The sequence below is a fragment of the Molothrus aeneus genome, chromosome 1 (genome assembly GCF_037042795.1).
Source record: "Molothrus aeneus isolate 106 chromosome 1, BPBGC_Maene_1.0, whole genome shotgun sequence".
Classification (NCBI taxonomy): domain Eukaryota; kingdom Metazoa; phylum Chordata; class Aves; order Passeriformes; family Icteridae; genus Molothrus; species Molothrus aeneus.
Genome location: NC_089646.1, coordinates 25,995,058 through 26,017,900, shown reverse-complemented (window position 1 = coordinate 26,017,900; position 22,843 = coordinate 25,995,058). Strand labels below are relative to the sequence as shown.

Below are 22,843 nucleotides of genomic sequence, written 5' to 3'. Positions count from 1 at the left end.
TACTGATGAGGGCAGTGCTGGAGGCAGCACCATGTTCTTCCTGAAGGGAACAATCATGTTTCCAAGTAGAAATCTTCCATTCTTTTTCCATATGAACCAATATAGTCAATCAAAAGTCACAGTACTTGCTGGACATTCTAAAGGATACAAGTGAATGTGTCTGAGTGAAAAGCATCCTTTGAGCAGAGTTGTTGAGAATTTATCTGTCATATGTCAGGCTTTTTTGAGATTTTTTTACACTCTCAGTGATGTGTCTGATTTGTTTACAGTTCATAAGCTGGTTGAAGCTTTTTCCTTTTTAAGAGGAGAAAATCATCCAACATGGGTCCCACCAAGTAAGTTATAAGTTATCATGGAGTAAGGGTGTTGTACTGGTCCTCAAGTCAAGCATAACAGAACTTGAGTCAGCAAGAAGATATCCCAGCATCTTAAATGATGCAGCTGCAGTACAGGGCCCCAAGGACCACAGTGTTATCCTGCAGTGCCACCAGGAGGAAAACAACAAAATGCCTCTGTAAAACAAACAGTGAGACATCAACAGGTTTTTAGAAGGAATATCAAAGTAACAACTTCCAAAACTCAGCTCAGCAGCAGAAGCTGCTTAAATTGCCTCTTAATTCATCTCACAACTTACATTTTCTACAGGCCACTGTAGCTGCTTCATGGTCTCCTTGGCAAATTTGTAAGTTGTCTTAAAACTGGCTTAACCTGAACATTGTGTAAACAGGATGTTCCACAAACCAGATTCTGAGCATTGCAGGGCCAAGGTATTTACACTAAGCAGGAACACAGCTGTAAAAGGGCTTGTATTCACTGTACCATAGCATGAAAGCCAAAGAGCAGCACACCCCATAATCAGACTGTGAATCCCCTGGCAGAAACCCCCTCCATCCATATCTATTGCAATACTGCTGAGTCTGGCAAATGAAGAAAAAAATTCTAACAATCAGTCAATAAAAAAAAAAGTTAAGGGCTCCAGAGTCCAAGGTGGTGCAGGAGGTTTGAAACAAGAGTAAAAATTTCAGACTCTGCTTTTGGGTTGTGCCTTGACACACCCAGCATGACCCGTCCTGAATACAACCTGGGGCACAGGCTGAACCCACCCCTCCAGTCAGCTCAAACTGGCCATGGCCCAGCACACCCATTCTCTGCAAAGCTTTCTGATGTTACAGCCCTGAGAACAAGGCTTCGTTCAGAACATCATTTCACTAAACTCATCTTTTTTTTTTCTTTTTAATTGGTACATTTTGCACAGGGAATTATTTTTACTTTTATTTATCTTAAGACTTTTTTCTGTAGCATCTTGTTCTGTCATGGGAGCCCACTCCAGCACTACCTCTTAATCACACAGCTGCAATAGGAGAGGGCAGCATTATTATCAGATCTGGAAGTTATTTGTGATATAAAATTCATTCAAACAGTCTCATCAGGTCATTCTTACCCCCAGGTGAATGTTGATTTTCACACTTGTGACATGCTGGTAGCACTTCTTGGTCTCCAGCTTCTTCATGAGGTGCAAAGAAGGGGCAGACGCTGATCTTCTCTGTAGTGACCAGGGACAGCACCCTAGGGAGTGGCCTGAAGTTGTGTCAGGGGAGGTTTAAATTGGATATTAGGAAAAGGTTCTTTACCCAGAAGGTAGTTGGGCACTGAAACAGGCTCCTGAGGGAAGTGTCACAGCACCAAGCCTGACAGAGTTCAGGAAGTGTTTGGACAATGCCCTCAGGACTTGGCATGACTCTTGGGGCTGGTCCTGTGCAGGACCAGGAGTTGGACTTTGGTCCTTGTGGATCCCTGCCAACTCAGAATATTCTGTTAATCCATGATCTTCACCTCCTCTCAGGCAGTTACTTGCCAGCTGCTTACCAGAGGGTAGCAAGCATTTATTTGGACATTTCCTCCTGTGGGTCTCAACTTACAGTTTTTGGATGCTGGCTGTGCTTTCTTTAACCAGCTTGCTTCTTGCTCTAGTACTGAGCAGGTGCATTTTGAAACAGCAGTGAAATGCTAAATATCAGCATAATGCTGAATGAAGATCAAGAGAAAGTGTTTCCTGCCTTGTTGCATTTGTTTCCTGGTCTTTATGCATGTGCTTTTTAAGAATTGCAAATAATTCATAAGCACTGGGCTTAAGTTATGCACAGGTGCTACAAGCAGCACTGGCCCCACCTTATTACTTAAAAAACATTTTGGATCCTGTTCTCATGTTGCCTATAGTCATCATTTTTAACAGCAGCTACCTCCTTCTAATCTCTCCTCAGAGATTAGAAGCTTTTGTAACAGAAAAAGGAACTGTGCCAATACCAGGGTTATCAATACCAAGGAAATGCAAGATCATTGTTCAGCAAGCAATAGGCATGGTGATTGTACAGGGGCAGACAAAAGGACTTTTAGACCCATAAACCAGGACACAACTAACCAGGACTAACCAGGTCACAACACTGGAAGGAAGGCAAACTCACCCTGTAGTTAGTCGGGCAATCTAACAGAACAATTCCTTTCCCACGTAATGGAAATGGCACAGGCACAAAAGATATTTTAACCACCCTTCTATAATATGGGACTAGAAGGAAATGCTTAGTGTAGTGCTACTCAGAATGACAAGCAGAACTTTCACAATACCACTGTTGCTCTGGAAGCAAAGGGAGAACATGAAGGCTCAAAGGGTGAGGTGGGCACGATCCAGCACTGCTGATGGTCAGGCAGGGGCTCTGTGGGCTGCAGAAGGGAGGTGAATGCAAAGCAGCAGCAGGGACTAACAAGAAAAGACATGGAGGAGCTGAAGGTAAAACATGGAGGTGCAAAACATGTGCAAAGCTGACGCTTCTAGGATTGTAGGAAAATTCAGGTAGGAAAAGACCACAGAAATCATCCAGTCTATTCAGGATTCCCTCTCAAAGGAAAGTCAACTACAAGGTCAGGTTGCCTTACTCAAGCTTCTACACTCCTTCCCCAGGCAAATATCCTGGGGAAGTGAGTCTCATCCTCAAACCTGACCCTCTTGAACAGTCCAAAGCTCCTGAGGGCAGTCAGGGGGAGAGGTCAGGCAGGTACTAAATACAGAATGTGCTGACTGGCAGCAGGGAGCAAGAAGCTGTGCAGAAAACCCACTGTGAAGGTGTTCCCTTGATGAAGTGCTCCTGCTGGAACATTTTGGAGTTCAGCCATCCAAGCACATTACAAAGAAGTAAAATCAAAAGGGGTTGTCCTCACTTCAGTCCTTTTAGAGTCTCTCCATTACTGACTGATAACTAGCATGGGACATACACATTCTTCATACCAGCGTTTTCTTACCTCATGCTCATCTTAGAAACAATACTCCTGCATACACAATTATATATTTAAAAGTCAAAGGACTAGCTGGTCCAGCTGAACATGTGTAATTAACCTTTGTTTAACTGCAAAAGCCATAGGAAACCTCCTAATGTTTTTGGTTGATTTATATGTTGCAACAGCTTTCTCAGTCTCTCCTGGGCCCAGACATCCAGCCCACAAATATGTGTGGCTAATAGGACACAGCAAATTTTTTCCAACCATTCTTTTATGTTTTGGTTTTTTTTCATACTGTTAAACATTTGTAATAGTTTCCTCATTTTGCCCTAAAGTGAAGAATAAAATTCCTAGATGCTACATGTAAGAGAAACTCATGCTCCCTCCACTTTTATGAGACTTCCAAGGACTGAGAGTTCAGGGTTGCAGCTCACCACCAATAACTATGGATCTTTTAGAAAGTTTTTGCTTTTAAAATATGTGTAAAATCTACAACTCTGACTCACAAAATGAAACAAACAAAAAATAATTCAGCAACACTGAAACTGTTTGCTGCAAAGACCAGATCAACCCAGAGAGCCACCACACATCTATAAGGCTCTGATTCTCAGTTGGAATTGCTGACACTTCTTGAACAAGAAGTTCTGGCCAACACATGGACTGGCATAACTGGGAATTTTGTGCAATTATAATAGGCTTATATGAAATAATCAAGGCTCTGTGAATCTAACTTATTCTCCTGGAGAAAGTACTAGTAGTTGTACAATTACTAATGAGACTCAAATGCTACTTTTGTATAGTTTAAAGCAAGAAGATAGAGCTCATGCATGAGACTTCTCCCGCTGGGAACCAATTTGTGCATATTTCATATCTACATTTGATAAGACAACTTCTATGTTTGATAAGACAATTTCTGCATTTAGACATCATGAAGCTTCCCCAAAAAGAAGACATGTCCAGTGCCTTCTGGGAAATATTTCCTTGAATGACTCTGAACAAGATATATGAAATGCAGCTTTGGAAGCTGGCAAAGATAAAGTGCACGGAGCCCAAGCTGGCTGGCAGGGAAATAGTTTAAAAGCAGGATGCTGTTGATTAGACTGACAAGTGATGTTTTAATCTGGGTAAACAGACACCGCCTATTCTCTACAAATACTCCTGAGTAACATTGGTCAGGAACAGGAACAAAGGCTTCATTATCCCCAGGGAAGCACTGCCAGCTTCTGAACAGCAGTTTGCTTTTCTAAATGATGTTTGAAAATTTGGTTTAGACATGATTACCCTACCTGTCCTTGAAACATTAACCATATTTCAGCTATGATTTCAACAGATCCTACAGTGGAATATATGAAACCTGCTGTTTTCAATGGTAAATGGTCAAATGCTGGTGAAGCACTCTCCTGTGCCGGGAAAATTTCAAGCCCTCAGGTGTGATTTTCATTTGATTTAGGATAAATCCCTGCAGAGTGCTCAACTGGATTACAAATTTAGGAAGGATATAGGCTCTAGTTTACAGCCACATCCTCCACTTGAGAAATAGTCAGAGAACAGATATTCAACAGTACTCTCACATTTAGAGTAACTAGATTGAATAAAACATGCATTAAAAAAAATTAGAGACCTATCTATTTGTTTTGATTTCTGCCAAGTACTCACTTGGCCCTAAGTTAACATTTATGTTAAATCTTATGCTTTCCATCTCCAGGGGCAGGAAGCAGGAAGCCAGCATTAATTGCACAACATTTGAGTGATTCACAGTTAAGAACTCATGTGGGACAGTGAAAGAAAAACCCAACAAAAAATCCAAGGTTTTAAAGGTGCATGGAATGCACATTAATTCCTAAGTCTTTTTTTATCTGTTCTTTGACAAAGGAGGAAGAGTCAAAACCTTGACACCCTGAGACCATGCAGGATCCAGCTCTGTTGGGGAACATTGAAAGCACAGGGTGGAACTGGGAAGTAGCAGCACAAGGCTGATATGGTCCTTTAGGTGACTGAAGCTATTGACAGAGCTCCTTTCCTTGCAGCCACTTAGAATTTTATCCTAGGAGGGGAATGAGAAGGTGCCAAGGAGTTGCTGGAAGCCAGGTTAGAAATTCAAAGAAGCAAACCAGCCTTTTTGACTTCAAGATGCCAAAGTGGTGTGTTTACAGACATCACAGTTTGGTGTTGTACCACTGAAGAACAGTACTGCAAACTTACACACCTACTCAAGTAAAGCAGAGTTTACATGAAATAAATAAGCTGCTCACAGAAACTTTTGATGTAACAAACAGTCCCGTGAAACTCCCATCTCTATTCAGATACAAATTTGAAACTCTATTTTCATGTGGTCATCTTTCTAAGACTGTTCACCTCTGTGCAAAAGTGAAAAATAAGATAGTGACTTCAGCAACACTTAGAAGACAGTTGGAAAGCTTGTGTTCCTTTCCAGACAACATTGCTACAAATAATTCCCTCCTCCCAAGGAAAAGATTTTTCATGCTTCTTTAGCACAACTAGCTGCTGGAATCTCCAGCCAGTCCACCTGTCCATCCTACCAAACTGAGAAGTATTTTAAGCACTAAGTGATAAAACCTGGCTCCAACTCTTGCTTTGAAGTGATTGGCTTTAGGCTGACTTTAAAACCTGCTGTAAGTCAGTAAGTTTACTGCAGACAGGTCTGTCTGTGGATCATACACAGCTTCAGCTCCCATTGGTACCATGTACTCCTCAAACAGCACTTTGCAGATCAGTGGTGCAACCACTGACAGAAAAAGGAAACTAAAAGGAAGGAGAAAGGATAGGAATGTTTAAAAGACAAATCACACCTCCAAAGAAGGGAACATCTAAGCTATGGCAAAAGAATTGACACTTTCTTATCCCCACAGGTGTGTAACACAGATCTGGATAATGCTTTGGTCACTACAGTGCAGACTCTAAAACCTGAGGCTTCAGCCTCCCTAAATAAAAGAAAGCTTATGGAAGAGCATTTCTGGGGGAGGAGGAAAAAAAGGGACTGTACTGGTCCTGTAGTATCACAACAAAGGAGCAACATTTTACACAACAGAACAGGGGCTAGTTACTAACCAGCAACAAAAAAATCGTTACAGTTTATTTTTATTGGCATTTTAAGATGTCTTGGACTGTATGTTAGAAAGTTGAAAAAAATGAAGACCTCAGGCTACATTTCTGAATTAAATAACCACTTTCCCTTTAAAAATGCCAAATATCACCCTAACCTAGAAGTGAGATCCCACCATCCATCTGTTTTCCCAAGTCTGTCTTAAATTTCTATACATGTGTAACAGTGAAAATGTTCACTGCAGAGCTCTGATTTTCTCACTTACTCTTCATACAAGTCAGAAAAAGCTCCTCACCACCAAATTTCAGGAACCCATGGAAGGGCTTTATTAAGGTGAAACATTGTCAGAAAGGAAGACAGGCTGCTAAACATTCAGGAGCGAGAGCTGGAATGAGCAACACAGAGGCTTATCTTCCTGCAGCTTAGAACAAACATAGCAGTTCCTGGGTGTAAAATGTTTGCTTACTTTTTAGTTGGCACTAGTGCACAGGGAAGAGCTCTAGGAAAATTCCCTTGAGCAAATGAAGCTTTCTGTGAGTTGGCTACGAGAGCTTACCGTCATTTGTGGACAATTCACTGTGCCTGCAACTTCTGGTAATCAAATGGGTGAGTCTGTTATATATTAATATTTTAAAAAATCCAAAAAGCAAGCAAAGCAAACCCACACTTATGAAACAGTTTTTATCCAGTGTAGCAGCTGTAGCTTTTGCTTTCCTCCAGCCCTTGCACTGCCCTGCAATGTATTGGATGTAGCCTGATCCTGACAATTTGTAAGTTACAGCAGCAGCACCACATAAAAGCATAACCTTCGCCTGAAACTTGACAGGAGCTTTTATGGTCTGTTCAATTGGCTCTTGTTCCCTTAAATATCCCAGCTTTTGAGCTCAGTTAAACAGTTGTGACCCATTTCCTGCACTTTGAAATGAAACAGTTAATTAATCCGGGTTAATAGTATTAGCAGGGTCTATTACAGTACTTAAGGTAATGACACACAGCTCTACTGTGCTTCTGCCAACACCTCGTCCAACAACCAGAGTTCCAGATGTGAAGACACCTCCCAGCTGTCCAAGTGCCAGCACTTTTACTGCTGAATGCTGTTCTGCACAAACATTTAGACTAGAAAGCACAACTTTCAAATTTTAACAGGTCTTTTTTTTTTTCAGAAATAAGAGGTTCACTGAAAGAATATTTTTTTTTAACAAGATGGTTAATTTTGGACAGTTTTGCTTTATTTCTGAGATATCAGTTGTAGTCAGTTCACTCAGGAATCTGTAATAATATGGAGACACTGAAGAATCAGGACAATGCAGAAACAGCTGCCTGTTTATGTGAATCTGGTACTAGCATTTAATCATTTTACACTTTAAAAATCTACTATCTTTGTTTTCTGGGTAGCTTGCTATTTTGTTAATAGCATAAATATAGAATCATAGAATCATAACAAGTGAGAAAAGCTTTTTGAATTTCCTGTACCCACCCTAGAGAAAAAGCAAGAACATTTTTATTAGACTAGACTGTGCTGCTATGCAACACCACTAGCATGCAGAAGGTGTAAATGAAGACAGACATGAACTGTGTATGAGATAACTTATTTTATTTATTCAATTCCCAACTTAATTTTGATGCTAAAAATTGGTCAAAGGCACTTCAAAGAAGGTATTTAAGAAACAAATCCATATGGTGACCATTCCAGACAAATCACCAACTTTTATCTGCCATTAGGAACACAAGTATCTATAATTGCAAAGTGAAACATTCACAGGTTTTAAGTGGAGCATACTGTCCAGCAGCAATATTTAATTCTTTTAGACTATTAACAACATTTGTGGAGTATTTTAAATACAATATGGTAAAACAAAGCAAATTACACTTTTGGAGTTCCACAGATTTCTTGACAGAAAAAGGACAAAGACTGCCTTTCCCAGTGGTCCTGTATTGAGGGGTCTATTTTTATCTGTGCGTGCACTATCAGCATCAGTAACAGGTACAGTAGAGAAATAACCCACACTTTTCTGTCATACAAACACAAAACACCCTGCTCAGATAACAAAGCATTTATAAGAGGTCTATCAGCTACTCAAACACTGACATTTATACTTCTGCAAGCGTGACAGATCAAATGGTAACAGCCGAAGAAAAAGTGATTTTTAATATACACCCCCACCAAAGCAAAGGAAAGACAGTGCCCTTAAAGGCAAAAGTACTGTGAAAAGAGCTTCCACAAAATGAGATGGTATAATCACCAGAGTGTAATCTCTTAAATAACACAGACTGCAAAAATTAATTGGGAGTAAAAGAAGATTAAAATTGGTCTTTTTCTGCAAACAAAGATTAATACTCTCCTCTGCAAACAAACACTAATACTCCCCTCTGATTAAGACTAGTGATCAGAAAGTAACTTCTTGCCATTGTCAATCTTTCCTGAAGTGAAATCATATTAACCACTTTCTTAAGTAAAATCACATTTAACCACTAAGTTAAAATGTTACTCTGTCACACATGGGGACACTCCCACATCCACTGCCTAGTAATTTCAAGAAAATAGTTCAAAAATTTTAGATGAGTAATTTAAATCACTATGGTGCCAAGGAAAGCTTTTAGGTTTTAGAAAATCAAGAAACCTCTTTCAGAAACCAAACCACAGAGAAATAATCTGCATGGCCTAAGTAAGCCCATGTTGCTGTGCCTCAGGAAGTCTCTCCATCTGAAATACAGTCTCCTTGGGCTGCAAAAATTCTCAAACTCAGTAAATACTTTCTCAAAGCACAAAGACCTGAAAGTGAAATAGCAGACTACTAATATTAGTGTAATATTGTACATGAAAATTATACTGTTCACATTCCAACCTTGTCCACTGAGGCTTCTGAAGGCAGTGAGATAGAAACCAATTATTTCAGAGGTATCAGCTCATGGTTATGGCAATAAAATTCAACAGAGAACAACAGGTCTCTGTTATAATCACAGAATGTAAAACCTGATACTTTTCTAGCTCATCTGGAAAGAAAAACAATTCTTTGCAGTGCTATTATAAAGGCAAAAGAAATAGATTCAGAGGCCTATGCACAAGGACACTTTACAACAAAAGCTGACATTTGAAGAAGAGGCTACTTATTTCTCCAGACAGGCCACCCATTTCTCACAAGGCAGCGTGTCCTTAGGCTTACTCCCTTCAGAAAGAGAACTTGCTCCTTTACTTTTCCAGTCTCTCTGTGGTCCTGCACATTTTGTGGAAGGGGGTATTCCCACCCTGCTCTGCTAAACCCACAAGCCTCAGCTGGGCAGCAGATAAGAACTAGAACTGCTGCTGAGAAAAGGCTTCACCCTGAGCTCAGCAGTGGCTGGTTTACCTTGTTATCCCAGCAAACAACCTGTGTGGGGCTCAAATATCCTGCTTCCTCCTGTCTGCCTGAGACATGCTGGATGAAACTGGAAAGCCAGAGACAGGATAGTCAGGGCAGTAAGGAACATGAAGAGGAAATGCTTCACGGGACAGCACAGGGCAAACAAACGACACAAATCTGCAGAAAATATGCAGGATTAGTTCTGCCTGTTGTGGTAGAAAATCTTTAAATCCCCATGGATGAACTGAAGAAGAAAGAAATAAAGGAACTGTACAGTAGCTCAACATATATTTTACATGGGCTGAATTTACAAAGAGATTAGGTTGGGATCTCAATTTCATTTTGTAACTTCTTTAAGTACTCCTGAATATTTTAACTGCTTGTTTGAACAATGCCATTGGAGTTATCAATTCCATATGGATTTCACAATACAATTGGTTTGTGCTGCATGTGGGATAAACATTTAGCTCACAGAAGGAAGCGCCTTTCAGCATGTTAACATCCACTATCCTCTGGACAAGCATCCCTCTGACTACAGCAAACTGGTGACTTTTTCCTTGCTTTAACCAATGCAGTTATAATGGTCTACTTAAGTGAATTAACGTAAAATAAAGCTCGTGTCCCTATCAGTACTTGAGAAGCAGTGCTGCTCATAAAGACCAACAGATTTAACCCTGCAGGAACAATTTAACCAATACCTGAAGGATGAACTCGGCCCACATTCAGGCAGAGAAGATGCATGCAGCATTTCAACACCATGAGCTGTTTCAGTAATTACCATCGTGCTGCAGAGCAATGCTCAGAAAGAAAGTAATGACTTTACTGTTGGACAACAGAAAGAACTCCAATCTGTACTAGAACTACCTTTGGGAAAAAAAAAATTCCAGTACTTTATGGTAACATCATCTTCCAGGAACATCCTGAAGGACCAGCAGTAGTAAATAAGGCTGTCTGCTACCACTATGTGCCCTTTTAAAAACAAAGACTGGCGGTAATTAGGTTATGTCCAAATTCATCAATATGATGAAGGTGAAAAATAACAAAAAGATGAAGAAACTTCTGTTCAAGTGTGGAATAAAACACAACATGTCACTCTTAATCCCATTCTCCATACTGCTATTCGCTTAATTTGAAAAGGAAAAAACCAGAAAGTTTTATATTAACTCTATGAAACATACATTTGACCTCTGAAAAAAAAAAATCAGTAATTAAAATAACCATTTTGTCCCACACCTAGAAAGTGTTTCCAGTTAAAAGGCAGAGATACTTATGAAGTAGTGGAAAAAGTTAATGCACTTTGAAAGATTCCTGCATTCAGGCCTGCTTACATGAATAACTATGCACTTCAGCTCCAAAAACAGTGAAAAAAAGGATCATTTAACACTTTGTGCTGAAAAGGTAACAAGAAGCAAATACAGAAAAAAAATTTTAAAGTGGAAGAAAAAAATATTCAGAAAAGTGAAATTAAGTACTTCAACCAAATAAACTGGCTTTGGTGCTGTTTTAAAATAGGACATTTCTCTATCTGAGAATTTTAACCTCTAGTGAAAATTAAAATGGAAACAAACTAATTATAATAGTGGCTGAAACCAAGTTGTTACAATGCAACTTCACTAAGGTACTATTCTTCTGGGTTTATGTGGCAGGTGGGATGAAAGAATAGAAGACAGACTTTTATTTTCAAAAGCATCTACCTTAGGCTGAGAAATGCTAAGACGAATTTTTATATCCATTCAACCAAAAGGACAAGTTAATAAAACTGGAAAAAAAAAAAAAAGCCAGAGGCAAATATGTAAGCAGCTTGCATCACCTCAGCAATTTAAACACAGTAACTGTTTCTGGTTTCTCTCCAGAAGAGTATTCCTCCCCAAAAACTTGATATTGTTTTCCACAACAGAATTTAAAACTTTATAAGTAATTCATAGAAGTGAATTCTGTTTCTCAAACAATTCAGATTAATCTTGTGGCTGAAATTCTGCCACTCTGTTGTTAAGGCAAAGCAGACTGGAGAATCTAATTCCATGTCTCTGCCTTACTTTTAGGGCAAGGTACAGAAAGTGACTTCAAGAGGTTGAGAATACTTCAGAAAGCCATCATGATGTGTTTGACTGGGCAGCATCCAATTTCTAATATTAGAACTGACTTAATGGAAAGGAAATAGAGGAGAACAGAAAAAGGAACAGAAATGGGGTACGATCATCTGTGAACCTGTCCACTATGATTTTCATACAAATTCTCCCAAATATTATTGTAGCACAGCAACCTCCAAATTCACAGCTTTAGGGCCCCAAATCTTTGTGGGCAGAGCTGCAAGGTCACACCATCCCAAGCAGTCAGAGCCAGCACCAGGCTCTATTGTACACACGGTGACAGGAAGTGCTGCCAACTTGATTTTTGAAATAAGAATCACCAGGAGTAATTTCAGTCCACAAGCTTCATGCACAAGTTTGAGGAGACTCTTACTCATTGTACTGGCTTCTTTTTGGTTTTTTCAAAGTCCAATTAGCGCTCAGAAGTTTTTTGCTTTAGCTTTTGATCATTCTCCAGTGCTTCATTTTTGCTCTGCTCTTCTGGATTCTTTGATGAATCAGGATTGTACCTATACAAATACCCATATGGACGAAGATGATAAATCAAATATTCCAAATGATACATAGTCACAGAGTCAACATAGTGGAATGAAACTGCTAGATCAGAGCAGCATCCAGGACCCTGAAACACAAAACAAAGCAAAACAATCAGCAAGAATGGCCAAGCATGCCCTGGATTAAAGATCTGGGGAGAATTCAAAGAAATACTTGATTTAATGGTAAGAAATCCACTACTATCAGTCACATGTATACTTCAAAAGTTAATGTTAGGCAAGCAAAATGTACCAGACATATCTGCCAAGGCATCTTTCCAAAATGAAGCTGACAAAGTCTCTTGCTCCTGTGATCAAGCCAGTGAAAAAACTAGCTGCCTTCATTAACGTCAGAGGTTTTCCGCTTTTCCATTTTTAATTTTTGATGCTGGGGTTTAAACAGCACAAAGAAGCAGCAAGCAGGCCTAAATGAGTAACACTGATATATGAAACAATAAATGCCTGTTACTTATGTCAGCATCCAGACAGAATGTAAAAACAAAATGTGTGTGTACCTGCACCTGTTTGTGTTGACATATTATACAGTTTGGCAGTATTGTCAGTATCTAACTTCCTACTGATAAAAACCTGTAACAAGTAATTGCAGAACTTTGTTTTAAATGTCTTGATTTCATTGACATTATTAAGAGCTATAGGATCGTTGTTAACACATTTGTCACAACTTATATTTTATAGCTCAAGTTTGAGAACACTTTCCTGGAGCACAGTTTTGGGGTTTCTTTTCTCAGCAGCTTTGATTGCAGAGTTGCTAATATTTCAAATCCAACTGGAATGAAGATTAAATATTTAAAGACACCAAAGAGAACAATTGCTACGTAACTGTCATTCTTTCAATACTTATGAAGTTTGATCAATATAGTTTGACTTTGTCACCAGATGATGTGTCTCTGTCCAAGCACAGGTAGGACAGGACAGGACCACACGGGCAATTTCCATTCTGAATCAGTTACAGATGGAACTGTCCACAGCTCAGCCACCCAGGCACTGCAGCCTTCGCTAAAGCTGCTGCCTCCTGACACACTTAATACAGTGTCATACAGCTGGTGTAAGCTACAGAAATGCTTTAGCTGCTGAATACAAGTACAAAAATAGATTGCTGCTTTACAATGAAAAAAATCTACTGAAGAACCAGATTCTTTTTCAGCTTTAATATGTAAAACTTCCAAATCCTGTTTTTGAATTCTTTCACCTAATGCTAATTCACACATCACACGCTCACACACATCATAAGATGCACTTGACAAAATGGATACCAGGCTCCTCAGGACTTACCTCTACAGCAGGATAGTAATTGTAATTCCAGTACCAGAATGTTTTTGGTAGGTATCCTCTGATTAAGTGATGTTCTGGAACGAACGGATGAAAGGTTTCTCTGCCACTTGTATCCCTAGAATCTCCTGCTTCCACATTGATGATCTCCATGCATTTTCCTAGTGCCAGATCTTCAATGGAGGAACTGTGAGTGCATTTGTTCGTTTTAAATGCAGCAACAAATCTCTTCAGAGCTTCTTTGCTCAGAACATATCCTGCTCCTCCACTCATATAGCCCTGTTTCACATAAGGCTTAAACCTTCTCCCGAAGTATATCGGTTGCTCAGGACTGTATTTTGAAAGAAGCCATCTCAAATTGTCCAATATAACATATGTATCATCATCTGCTTTCATAAACCAATCAGCATCATCAAAATAATGGTCATATACGTATTGAAAAGCTTTAATAGTCTTCCAGTACAGTTGATCCCTGCCTTCTTTGGTTTCTAGGCCCACAGCTGGGAAGTCTTTATTTTCCTCAGAGCTCATAAAAAGTACTTTATTACAGCGTTGGGCCCAAGTGGCCTTAACATGCTTGGCTTTCTTTTCTAGATTTTGAGGTCCAGTCATGACCCAACACAGTATTTTCACCTTGTGGTACAGTCCTTCTGCGATATTTTTATCCTCATCTAAAAAAAAGAGGAAAGTCGTAAAACCATATTAGACATGATTGCCGAACAACTAACAGCAACCTCCCCCTCCTCAGATACTCTGTTTCTAGATAGAGAAGACATGCAGACAGAAAAAGAGGCTTTTGCTTCCAAATGTACCAGTTAATGAACTCCACACTAGATTCTGGAAGGAAACAAACAAGACTCTCAAAGATTAAAATTCTTAAAGCTATTTCAATTTCACAAGATAAAGGAGAGTGTAAGAGTTATTACCAAAATGAGTGTCTGTTCAGGGAAGTGTGGCTTTAGCAAACCTTGATTTCTACATAAAAGCTGCTCACAGGCAACCTCTTTATGGTCTTGGAAGACTAATGAAAATTTTAAAACAGATTATTTTTGCCATTCACAATGAATAGAACTTAATTATTACAACACAGAGAGCTAATAAGTTCTTTTATATATATTCATGTTAACTAAAAAAACCTAATGAATATTTCTAAACCAGCAAAATGTGTTTGAAGAATAAAGCAAATGGTAAACCAGAAATAATTTATCAGATTAAGTAATTTAGGATACTATGAAACTACTATTATTGTTGATAACATGTTTTTATTTGCACCAATCCAGCAGAATAAAGACAGTTATCAGATGTGTGAAACAATGTTTTTCAAAGCATTCATTGCTCTTAAAGAAACATTTCCACTCGATACATACAGAAAGATTTCAGCTCACATAAAAGAATATTTCATGGACAGTGAAATCTGCACAATTGGTACTAAAATATTCCTGCTTACACTTTATGCAACTATAGATCAGATTTCTCTGTAACAATGTTCTACAATCACATGTGAAACACTCACACACTCATCTTACAACGTTTGGAGTTTAAATATGTCTAAATAACAAGTTATTTACTAACATCTTCAACAAATGCATTGCAGCACAATTTTTCTCATCCAAGCTGTCCCTACTCAAACACTCTCTGTATTTGGGATTTAGAATGAGCTCATTTAATAAAATATATAAAGTGTAAAAGTATTCCTGAAGTATTGGAAGGGTCTACCTTCCCTGGAAAAATAAAAATAACCAGAGTGCAAGAGAATTTCTCTGGCTTTGACTACAAACAGCAATCTGTGCCTGGACTGCTGTGTAATCAGCTTGGCAAATCATGCCCACAGTGACTCCCTTTGCCCCCCTGTTCCAAGTCTGTGTTTTACTAATTGTACCAAAAAGCGATTTTTAAAAAATTGCATTTTGGCTTTATCTTAGAGGCTAGATCAAAAGTTAGAAGTTGTCCAAAATTAGCTTCTTAAGGCTAAAAAGCAATCCAGCCACATCTACAATGCTAGCAAAGATATCTGCTTAGCCAAACTGCCATTTGGTGTCAATAGCTCATCTGAGAAGTTACTGCTCCACAGGTCTGGATGCAGAAGTTGGACAAACAGCTGGACTCTAAGGAAAAAAAAAATTAAAAATGTAAACAAAGAAAACCACCATTCAGTAGACCTCAGGAGAAAAAAGTTATTTTGATGTAACCTGAACATGAGGAAACTGAATAAAAATGATTCATATAAATTCTTGGCAGTGAAGAAGCAACGTTTTGCAATGCATGAAAAGAGAGGACATTTACTAACCAGCCAGGTATAACAAAATACCTTTATGCTGTCCAGCATCTGCATTGAAATTCATTTGTCCTTGCAGCTGATTGTTGTCAATATCTGCTGAGTGCTGACCATGTGGATCATTGTGAAGAACATGAGGCTGGATCTTAACCTGTTCTTCTAGTATAATGCTAAACAGAAGATAGCAGACAAAAAATCCTATTGCTGAGCCAAAAGTGAAGGTTAGAAGGTTCATCAAAGACTTAGAAGCGGCCATCTCCTGAAGGTGAGACACTGTCAAAACCAAATGAAAAATACATTAGACTCAACATAGTAACCAAATCTAAAACTATAGGAAGAAATCAAGGACTAAATCTCTGAAAGCAGAGAACTCAGTTCTAGCTCAGTTTCAGCTGCCTCAGGCTTGCACAGAAATTTAAGTCCAAGAGCAATGCAAATATCAATATAAGATTGTACATCCATTGATAGTGGCTGTACATAAAAAAACCTATTAATTACATTTATACAACATTTAAACAAGAATGTATACACTGAAGTGCAATAGCTTTATAAAAATGTAATATACATACACTTTTTATTCTCTTCAGCCTACAAAACTGCACTTTAAAATCTAATACCTGAGTCTATTATGAAGCTAAGAGATGATGATCGATGGCAATCTACAGGTCAAGATACAAAATGGTCACAAGATGTTAAAACTCCAGCCAAAATGTATAATACAGAATGTCACAAGTTGTTACAAAACAAAATGTCACAAGTTCTTAAAACTCCAGCCAAATGTGTAATACAGGAATTCTTAACATATGTCCATCACAGGCAGATTTTGAAGAGTTATAAAAGCAAATCTACTCCCAAAGTAGGGCAGTTGTCCTTACACTTTTAGGAATTACTGAGGATTGACTTTCAGAAAAAGAGAGTAAGGCAACATTTGAATTTTCATATAGAAACACTAATCTTTCAAAGGAAGAGAAGAAGCAAGTAGATCAGCCTTGAAGCCTCTTCTACACTTCAAAAACTTTGTATTCCAGTAATAAAAACACCCCTTCATATCAGCCCCGCCCTTGCTCCTCAAAAACTACAGGACTTCACTGACCATTTTTGTTAAACCAAATCAGCAGCTATGCCTGCATAAAGGGAGTTCTATGCGTCAAAAATGAGTGTGAATTTTAATATATTAAACACTCGAAAACCAATTTCAAGTTGTTGAAGGCTTTTCATCTTTGGAAAAAGTTATTTTCTAATAACTCATGACTAAACTACAAAAACATTGACTATTAAATATACACTGAATTCAAGCCAGAGCCTTACAAACAAGTCAATGATGTTCCCTCCATTAGGACCATTATTAATGACAGTGAGCAGAACCCAATTTAGCTCATGAGAGAGCTCAAAAAAGAAAATTATGGACTGCACAGAGTGTCAATGAAAACCATCGATCAGAGAAGAGCTGCAGCCACCAAAACAACTCATTTAGCCTGCACCCCCTCCTCTCACTGCCTGGGCACATATTGGAAACAGCCTGTCCCCAGGCAAGCTGCATCAATCACTGTGCAGCAACACACACTCCAAACTCCAGCTTTCTGTCTGCTCTTCTGCTCTCCTGAACACATGTGTGCATCTTGTTAGGCTGGCACTTTCAGAAATCCATCAGATTTACCGTACACATGCAGATCAAGAACATTTGAGAGTGAAGCAGCTCTTACATGTGGTAATGCTTTTCTTTCCACACTGCTAGAAAAAGGAAATAAAATTGAAAACGCAACTCAAAGCACAAAATAAAAATCAAGAAATATACAGGGCATATGTATATAAAAAATATTACAGCTGTGGTTGATAAGGAGCTGTAGGTATTTAATATGAACAACCATATTATGCAATTTTTTAATTGCACAAATTAAATCTTCCCTAAATTCAGTACTACATCTTGGTGGAGATAAATGATTGCCTTTAGACATCATGTCACAAAGCAAAAAACTTACTGTCTAATCATTTGTGACCCAGACCTTAAAAAAATTCCTTGGCTGACAGCTTTATTTCCAATGTCTTGTACACCACTAAATTGAGAAGAAAACATGAATATTTTTATCAGGTTCCCAAAAAAAAAAAAAAAGCCCACGCACACAACTAGCCTATGACAATGCAAAGGATCTTCTGTAATAAGGTTATTTTTTTTTGTTTTTGCTTTCCCCATCTCTCACCACAAAGTCCCCTCAAAATTTGCAATATACACAGGGAGATGGCCAAAATAAAACAATGCCTTCTTTTGGTACATTCAAAGTGGGGAAATATACAAACCCATGCATGCCCACAGGGTACCTACACCACCTTCTAGAAGAAAAGGTTTCCACTGTTCTACTTTCCAATATTAGGTGTTTCTCTGCCATACAATTTCAGTTATCTACTCCAACAACTGTTAAAATTACTCTTGCTAGGAAAGAAAAAAAAATGAAAAGAACTTGAAAATAATTGCTGCTCATTTAAGTATGAAATTATGTACAACTGAATTCTATAGAAAAAAATTAAATGTGCTGGAAATGCTGAAAAATGGAAAAAGTGCACCCATCACACTGGAAATCAGAAGCTGATTTGGCAGTACTTCACACACAAAGAGGATTTCTTGGGACAGGTAGTAGCTGTATTTCATATTTGATACAAAATACCTCTAATTACAGTTTTCAACCTAAAATAATCTGCTTATCATTCTATCAATTTTATAACAAAAGAATAGGTCACTATAAACATGTGTGGGTGTATATCCACATGTCTATAAACTCCAACGGTAAACAGGACAGAAATTTTTCATTTTTTATGAAAATTTGATATTTCACATAAATTGAAACATTTGCTTCTTTAACTTGAAGCAAAAATAACACTACAGCATCACACTAGAAGAACCAGAAAATGCCTAGAAGGAAGGTCAGCTGTCAGATGATAAACATCCCCACTCCTTGCTGATATTCTCTTCTACACACGGATTTATTCTGGGGGAAGACAAGCAAAACAATAAAGGCCAGACTGGATGAGGCTTTGAGGCACCTGAGCTAATGAGAGGTGTCCCTGCTCATGGCAGGGGCTTGATTTTAAAAGGAGCTGGATGATTTTTAAAGGTTCATTCTTCCTTCCAACTCAAACCATTTTGTGTTGCTACAAGTCTATGACATTTAGAGAAGGAAATGTCTATTTTTACTTCTTGAGTTAAAAAACACACTATGTTAAAAAACACCTACAACAAAAGGCTAGGTTTGATTTTAATTTATGTTCCACTGCTCTATCATGGAAGCTTAAATAAATACAGATATTTAGATATTCATGTAGGTAGCCCTATTCACATCAATCAAAACAACAAATACTTTCAAATTCTATCACAATGTAAGAGTCATTGAAGATTCGGTTCTAAATTTAGGTTTCCTGAGTCAACAATTTCTACATCTCCAAGCTTACAGAAAAACTATTTTTCCTGTGTTAGGGGCTGCTGAACCTGGCAGCCCACTGACAACAAGGCTGCTGCAACTCCACGTGCCCAGATCCAGCCAGGCTGAGGATGTATTCCCAGAGCTGTGCATGCAAAGATGCAAATACACATGGCTGACCACAGAGATCAGCACAGATAAAAACAAGTGTTCATGCAGACACAACCATGGCCTGGCCTTATGCTGCTCCTCCCCACAGCTGCCCAGGACAAAGGCCTGCTACTGGGGAATATACACACACACACAACGTGGTCTCTACACACACTCTGTACCTGGTCTCAGACCCTCAACCTATTCAGCAGCCAAGCCTGAATCCTCAGACCCCCAGAGCCCTGCTCCTTGTCAAACTGATGACCCTCTGATCTCACAGGTACCTGTGCCATGCTTACAGCTGCCTCAAAGCCTGGCTCCCAAGCCTCTTAATCCTGCTCACTGGCTAGCCCTGTGTGATACTCACGAGCAAGCACCTGCTGGCATCCTGGCCAAGGCTGTGCCCACGCACTCTGCTCTCCCTGTTACGGGCACTGCAGGCACACGAGCCCCTGTGGCTCACAGCTCCTGGGCATTTAGGGCCTCACTCACTGCAGTCCCTCCACTGCTGGCACAGAGATCCCTACAACTTACTGTGCATCTCCAGCATCACTTAGAGCTCAGTATGCACACGCGAATAGGGCACGGAATCCTCTTGCCCAGCAGAACAGCTAGAAAGGCACCTTAATGAGAAAAGAGGACACACACTGTGGCAATCTGGCCTAGGACACAGTCAAACAGACTGACCAGGCCCTTTTATTTCCCCATACTTGTTCCTCCTGAAACCTCCTTCCTTTAGTCCCTCCCAGGAGCACCCCGTAATTTTGTGCAGTCACAAGATGCTTTTCTCTTGCATCCCATGTGACCCATATTTTCTAGGCAGTTAACCCCCGATCTTGTGAGCTGTTCCAGACAGCCCTCCTGGGGACTGCTCTTGCTGCACATCACACCTGGGCGAGGGGGCTGGTGGCTCCCCAGTGACAGAGCCCGGGGCTGACTCCTCTGATGACACTGTGCCTCTGTGCATCCTGCTGCTGAGCCTTTGAACATGTTCATCTAAATTACTGCTCTCACCCTGCTGTTCCAATAAGGGCTTTGGGTCACTTCCACAAGCCAATGGAAATTTAAGGGAAAACCATGCAATATGAGTACATAGCAAGAGCTTGGCCCCACCACCAAAAGAAAACAACCCAACCACTTTTAAAATTAATACTTTTACACAAACTCAGATGAACATGGACCATGTACAGAAACACATTAAACAAAATACCAAACAAGCGGAAATACCCCAACCCCAAAACAACATAACAACGAAAAATCCCCCAAAAACCTCCATAACCATAATATCTAGGATATTGAAATTTATAGAATGCAGAACATAACTCTAATTTTAAACATGTTTACCCCACTACCATTCCATAATCACTTTAAGATTCGATTAAGTTAAACCCACACACAGGACTGATTCTTTCTTGTATCCTTTACTTAGGAATCGAGGGGGAAGCTCTGAGGCCCCATGATGAAACAACGTAAATGCCCTTTGAGAGCTGCATGATCAGCAATGAAATTGATCTCTACCACCACGTCCTTACCAGTCAAGCAACACATCAGAATAATTCGACCAAAACGTAGGAAAAAACGTAGCTAGCTGTACAAACACACCTTCCGCTCCTGAAGTCACATTTATTGCTAGTTGCTCTGTATATTCGTATGCTTCTGAAATGCAGCTAAACGCACAAGTTGTGCATTCGCTAACGTTGTCTGCATCTAGGATTTCCGTGAGCCTCTGCAGTTTCCTATCGACTAAGCACAGATCGTATCCTTTCACTTCAAATATCCAATGTTATGAGCATTCCTTTCAAATTAATTCCTGCTTGTTCTACCAGAAAATACAAACCATCAAAGTAAGCTACTTCGGCATAGGAGGCCAACAACCACAATGAAACGAGACGTGTAACAATCCACAGTACCGGGGAGCTGGAAGGAAGGTTTGGCTCCTCCTTCCTCATTCCAAAAGCTGACGCCGTCCTTCGGCAACAAGTGCCCGCGGCCGAAGCCCGGCTCCCAGCCCTCAGCCAGCGCTGCCCTCCCTACGAGCGTCCGCCCAGGAAGTCCCCGCGGCGGGGGCGGGCGCGGCGGCTCCCCGGGCACCGTGATGCCTCCGCTGGGCTCCGGGGGACTCGCGCTGTTCCAGGGATGCCCCTGCTTTGGCGCCTCTCCTTCCCAGGCGCGCAGCCGGGCACCTGCCGTCCCTTCTCGCCGCCGGGGAGACTCGCAGCGCCCCGGTCCCGCGGGCGGGACGCTGCCCCGCGGCCTGACCCCGACCCCGCCGCCGCCTGCCGGGCCCCGGCCCGGTCCCCCCTCACCTCTCGGGCCGCCGCGCGGGGCCCCGGAGCGCGCTCAGCCGCGCGACAGCGCGCGGGCACCGGCTGTCCGCGCGCAGGGCAGGCCCCGGCCCGGGCCCCCGCCGGCCCCGCCGGCCCGCGCCGCCGGCCCCATCGCGCGCCCGCCCCGCGCCATACCGCGCACCGCCTCGGGGCGGGCCGGGGAGCGGCAGGGACACTGCCCCGCTGCCCGCTGATTGGCCGGCGGGCGGCCCGGGGGCGGGGCCTCCCGGTACGCGTGGCTTTAACCCCGTTCCCGCCGCAGCCGCCGCGTGGCATCGCGCCCCCGGCCGTCCCGGTCCCTTCCACGGGAACGGGAACCCGCCCCTTCCTCCCCGGGAGCCCGGCCACGCCGCCGGGCCGGGCCGCGAGTAGCGCCCGCGCCTCCCGGCTGCGGCGGTGGGCGAGGGCGGGCGCCCCAGGCCGAAGCCGCAGTGCGAGAGCGGCGGCCGGCCTGTCCGCTCCGCGTGATGGCTCGGCCCAGACTTCGAGGGGTGCGGGGAAGAAATGTCACGGCGGGAAGAGGAGGGCGCGGGAGCGACTGAGGAGCGCCGAGCGGCAGCTCCCCGGAGCTCCCGGCAGTCGGTGAGCGGCGCGGCGCTCCGGCGGTGCCTCCGCGGGCACGGCCGGCGGGAAATGCCCCGGGCAGCGCTGCCCCCCCGCCCCTCCGCCGCGTTACCTCGCTCTCGCCCGCCTGGTCCCGCCTGGCAGCGGCAGTGCCGGGCGCTCAGGCCGGGCTGCGGAGCTCCGCCGCGCTCCAGCCCCTTATTTCCCTCACTTCAGCCGCTCTGGAGCCGCTGCTCTTCCAAAATACCATTAGGCAGCTGCAAGGATGTTGCTAGGATACCGAGCCTTCTGCAATCGCTTCTTATCTCCCTGTGCTAACGCTGCCTACCTTTCCAACAGCTCTTGACGTTTTTCTGTCGGCGATTTTCTTAGGCAAAAACCGTATTAAATAAGAGGCAATTTAGATTTGGAAGGTGTTTTTCATTACAGTGTAACTGAAAAAATAGCATTTTGCAAGTATTGGATAGATAATGGAGCTCTGCATTTAACAGATAGAAGGTTTGTGTTGTGGTTTGTTTGGGGGGTTTGT

The 22,843-nt window shown here is 41.5% G+C and overlaps 1 protein-coding gene across 3 annotated transcripts; it reads right to left on the bottom strand.

The window, feature by feature from the left end:
• Positions 1 to 7,911: 7,911 nt before the first annotated feature.
• Positions 7,912 to 21,396, bottom strand: C1GALT1 (core 1 synthase, glycoprotein-N-acetylgalactosamine 3-beta-galactosyltransferase 1). 3 transcript variants are annotated; one of them, XM_066553708.1, is made up of 4 exons: positions 21,334 to 21,396; positions 15,897 to 16,136; positions 13,592 to 14,259; positions 7,912 to 12,387 (listed from the first exon to the last, which is right to left on the bottom strand). In XM_066553708.1, exons 2-4 carry the CDS (start codon positions 16,117 to 16,119, stop codon positions 12,178 to 12,180), a joined length of 1,101 nt encoding a protein of 366 aa, XP_066409805.1. In that variant the 5' UTR covers positions 16,120 to 16,136; positions 21,334 to 21,396; the 3' UTR covers positions 7,912 to 12,177. The 3 variants fall into 3 exon arrangements, with proteins under 3 accessions (XP_066409805.1, XP_066409796.1, XP_066409814.1); XM_066553699.1 differs by having other exon boundaries at positions 21,261 to 21,372; XM_066553717.1 differs by lacking the exon at positions 21,334 to 21,396 and adding an exon at positions 21,026 to 21,182.
• Between the last annotated feature and the right edge of the window lie 1,447 nt (positions 21,397 to 22,843).

Bases quoted from the DNA above. Each gene is read 5' to 3' on its own strand.
- C1GALT1 (XM_066553699.1), bottom strand. From the start codon at position 21,372: ATGAGGAAGGAGGAGCCAAACCTTCCTTCCAGCTCCCCGGTACTGTGG. The intron at 16,137-21,260 runs GTTTGTATTTTC...TGGTTTTGACAG, and splicing joins CGAAGTAGCTTACTTTGATG to TGTCTCACCTTCAGGAGATG. The intron at 14,260-15,896 runs GTATTTTGTTAT...TCTTTTTTTTAG, and splicing joins AGATGCTGGACAGCATAAAG to ATGAGGATAAAAATATCGCA.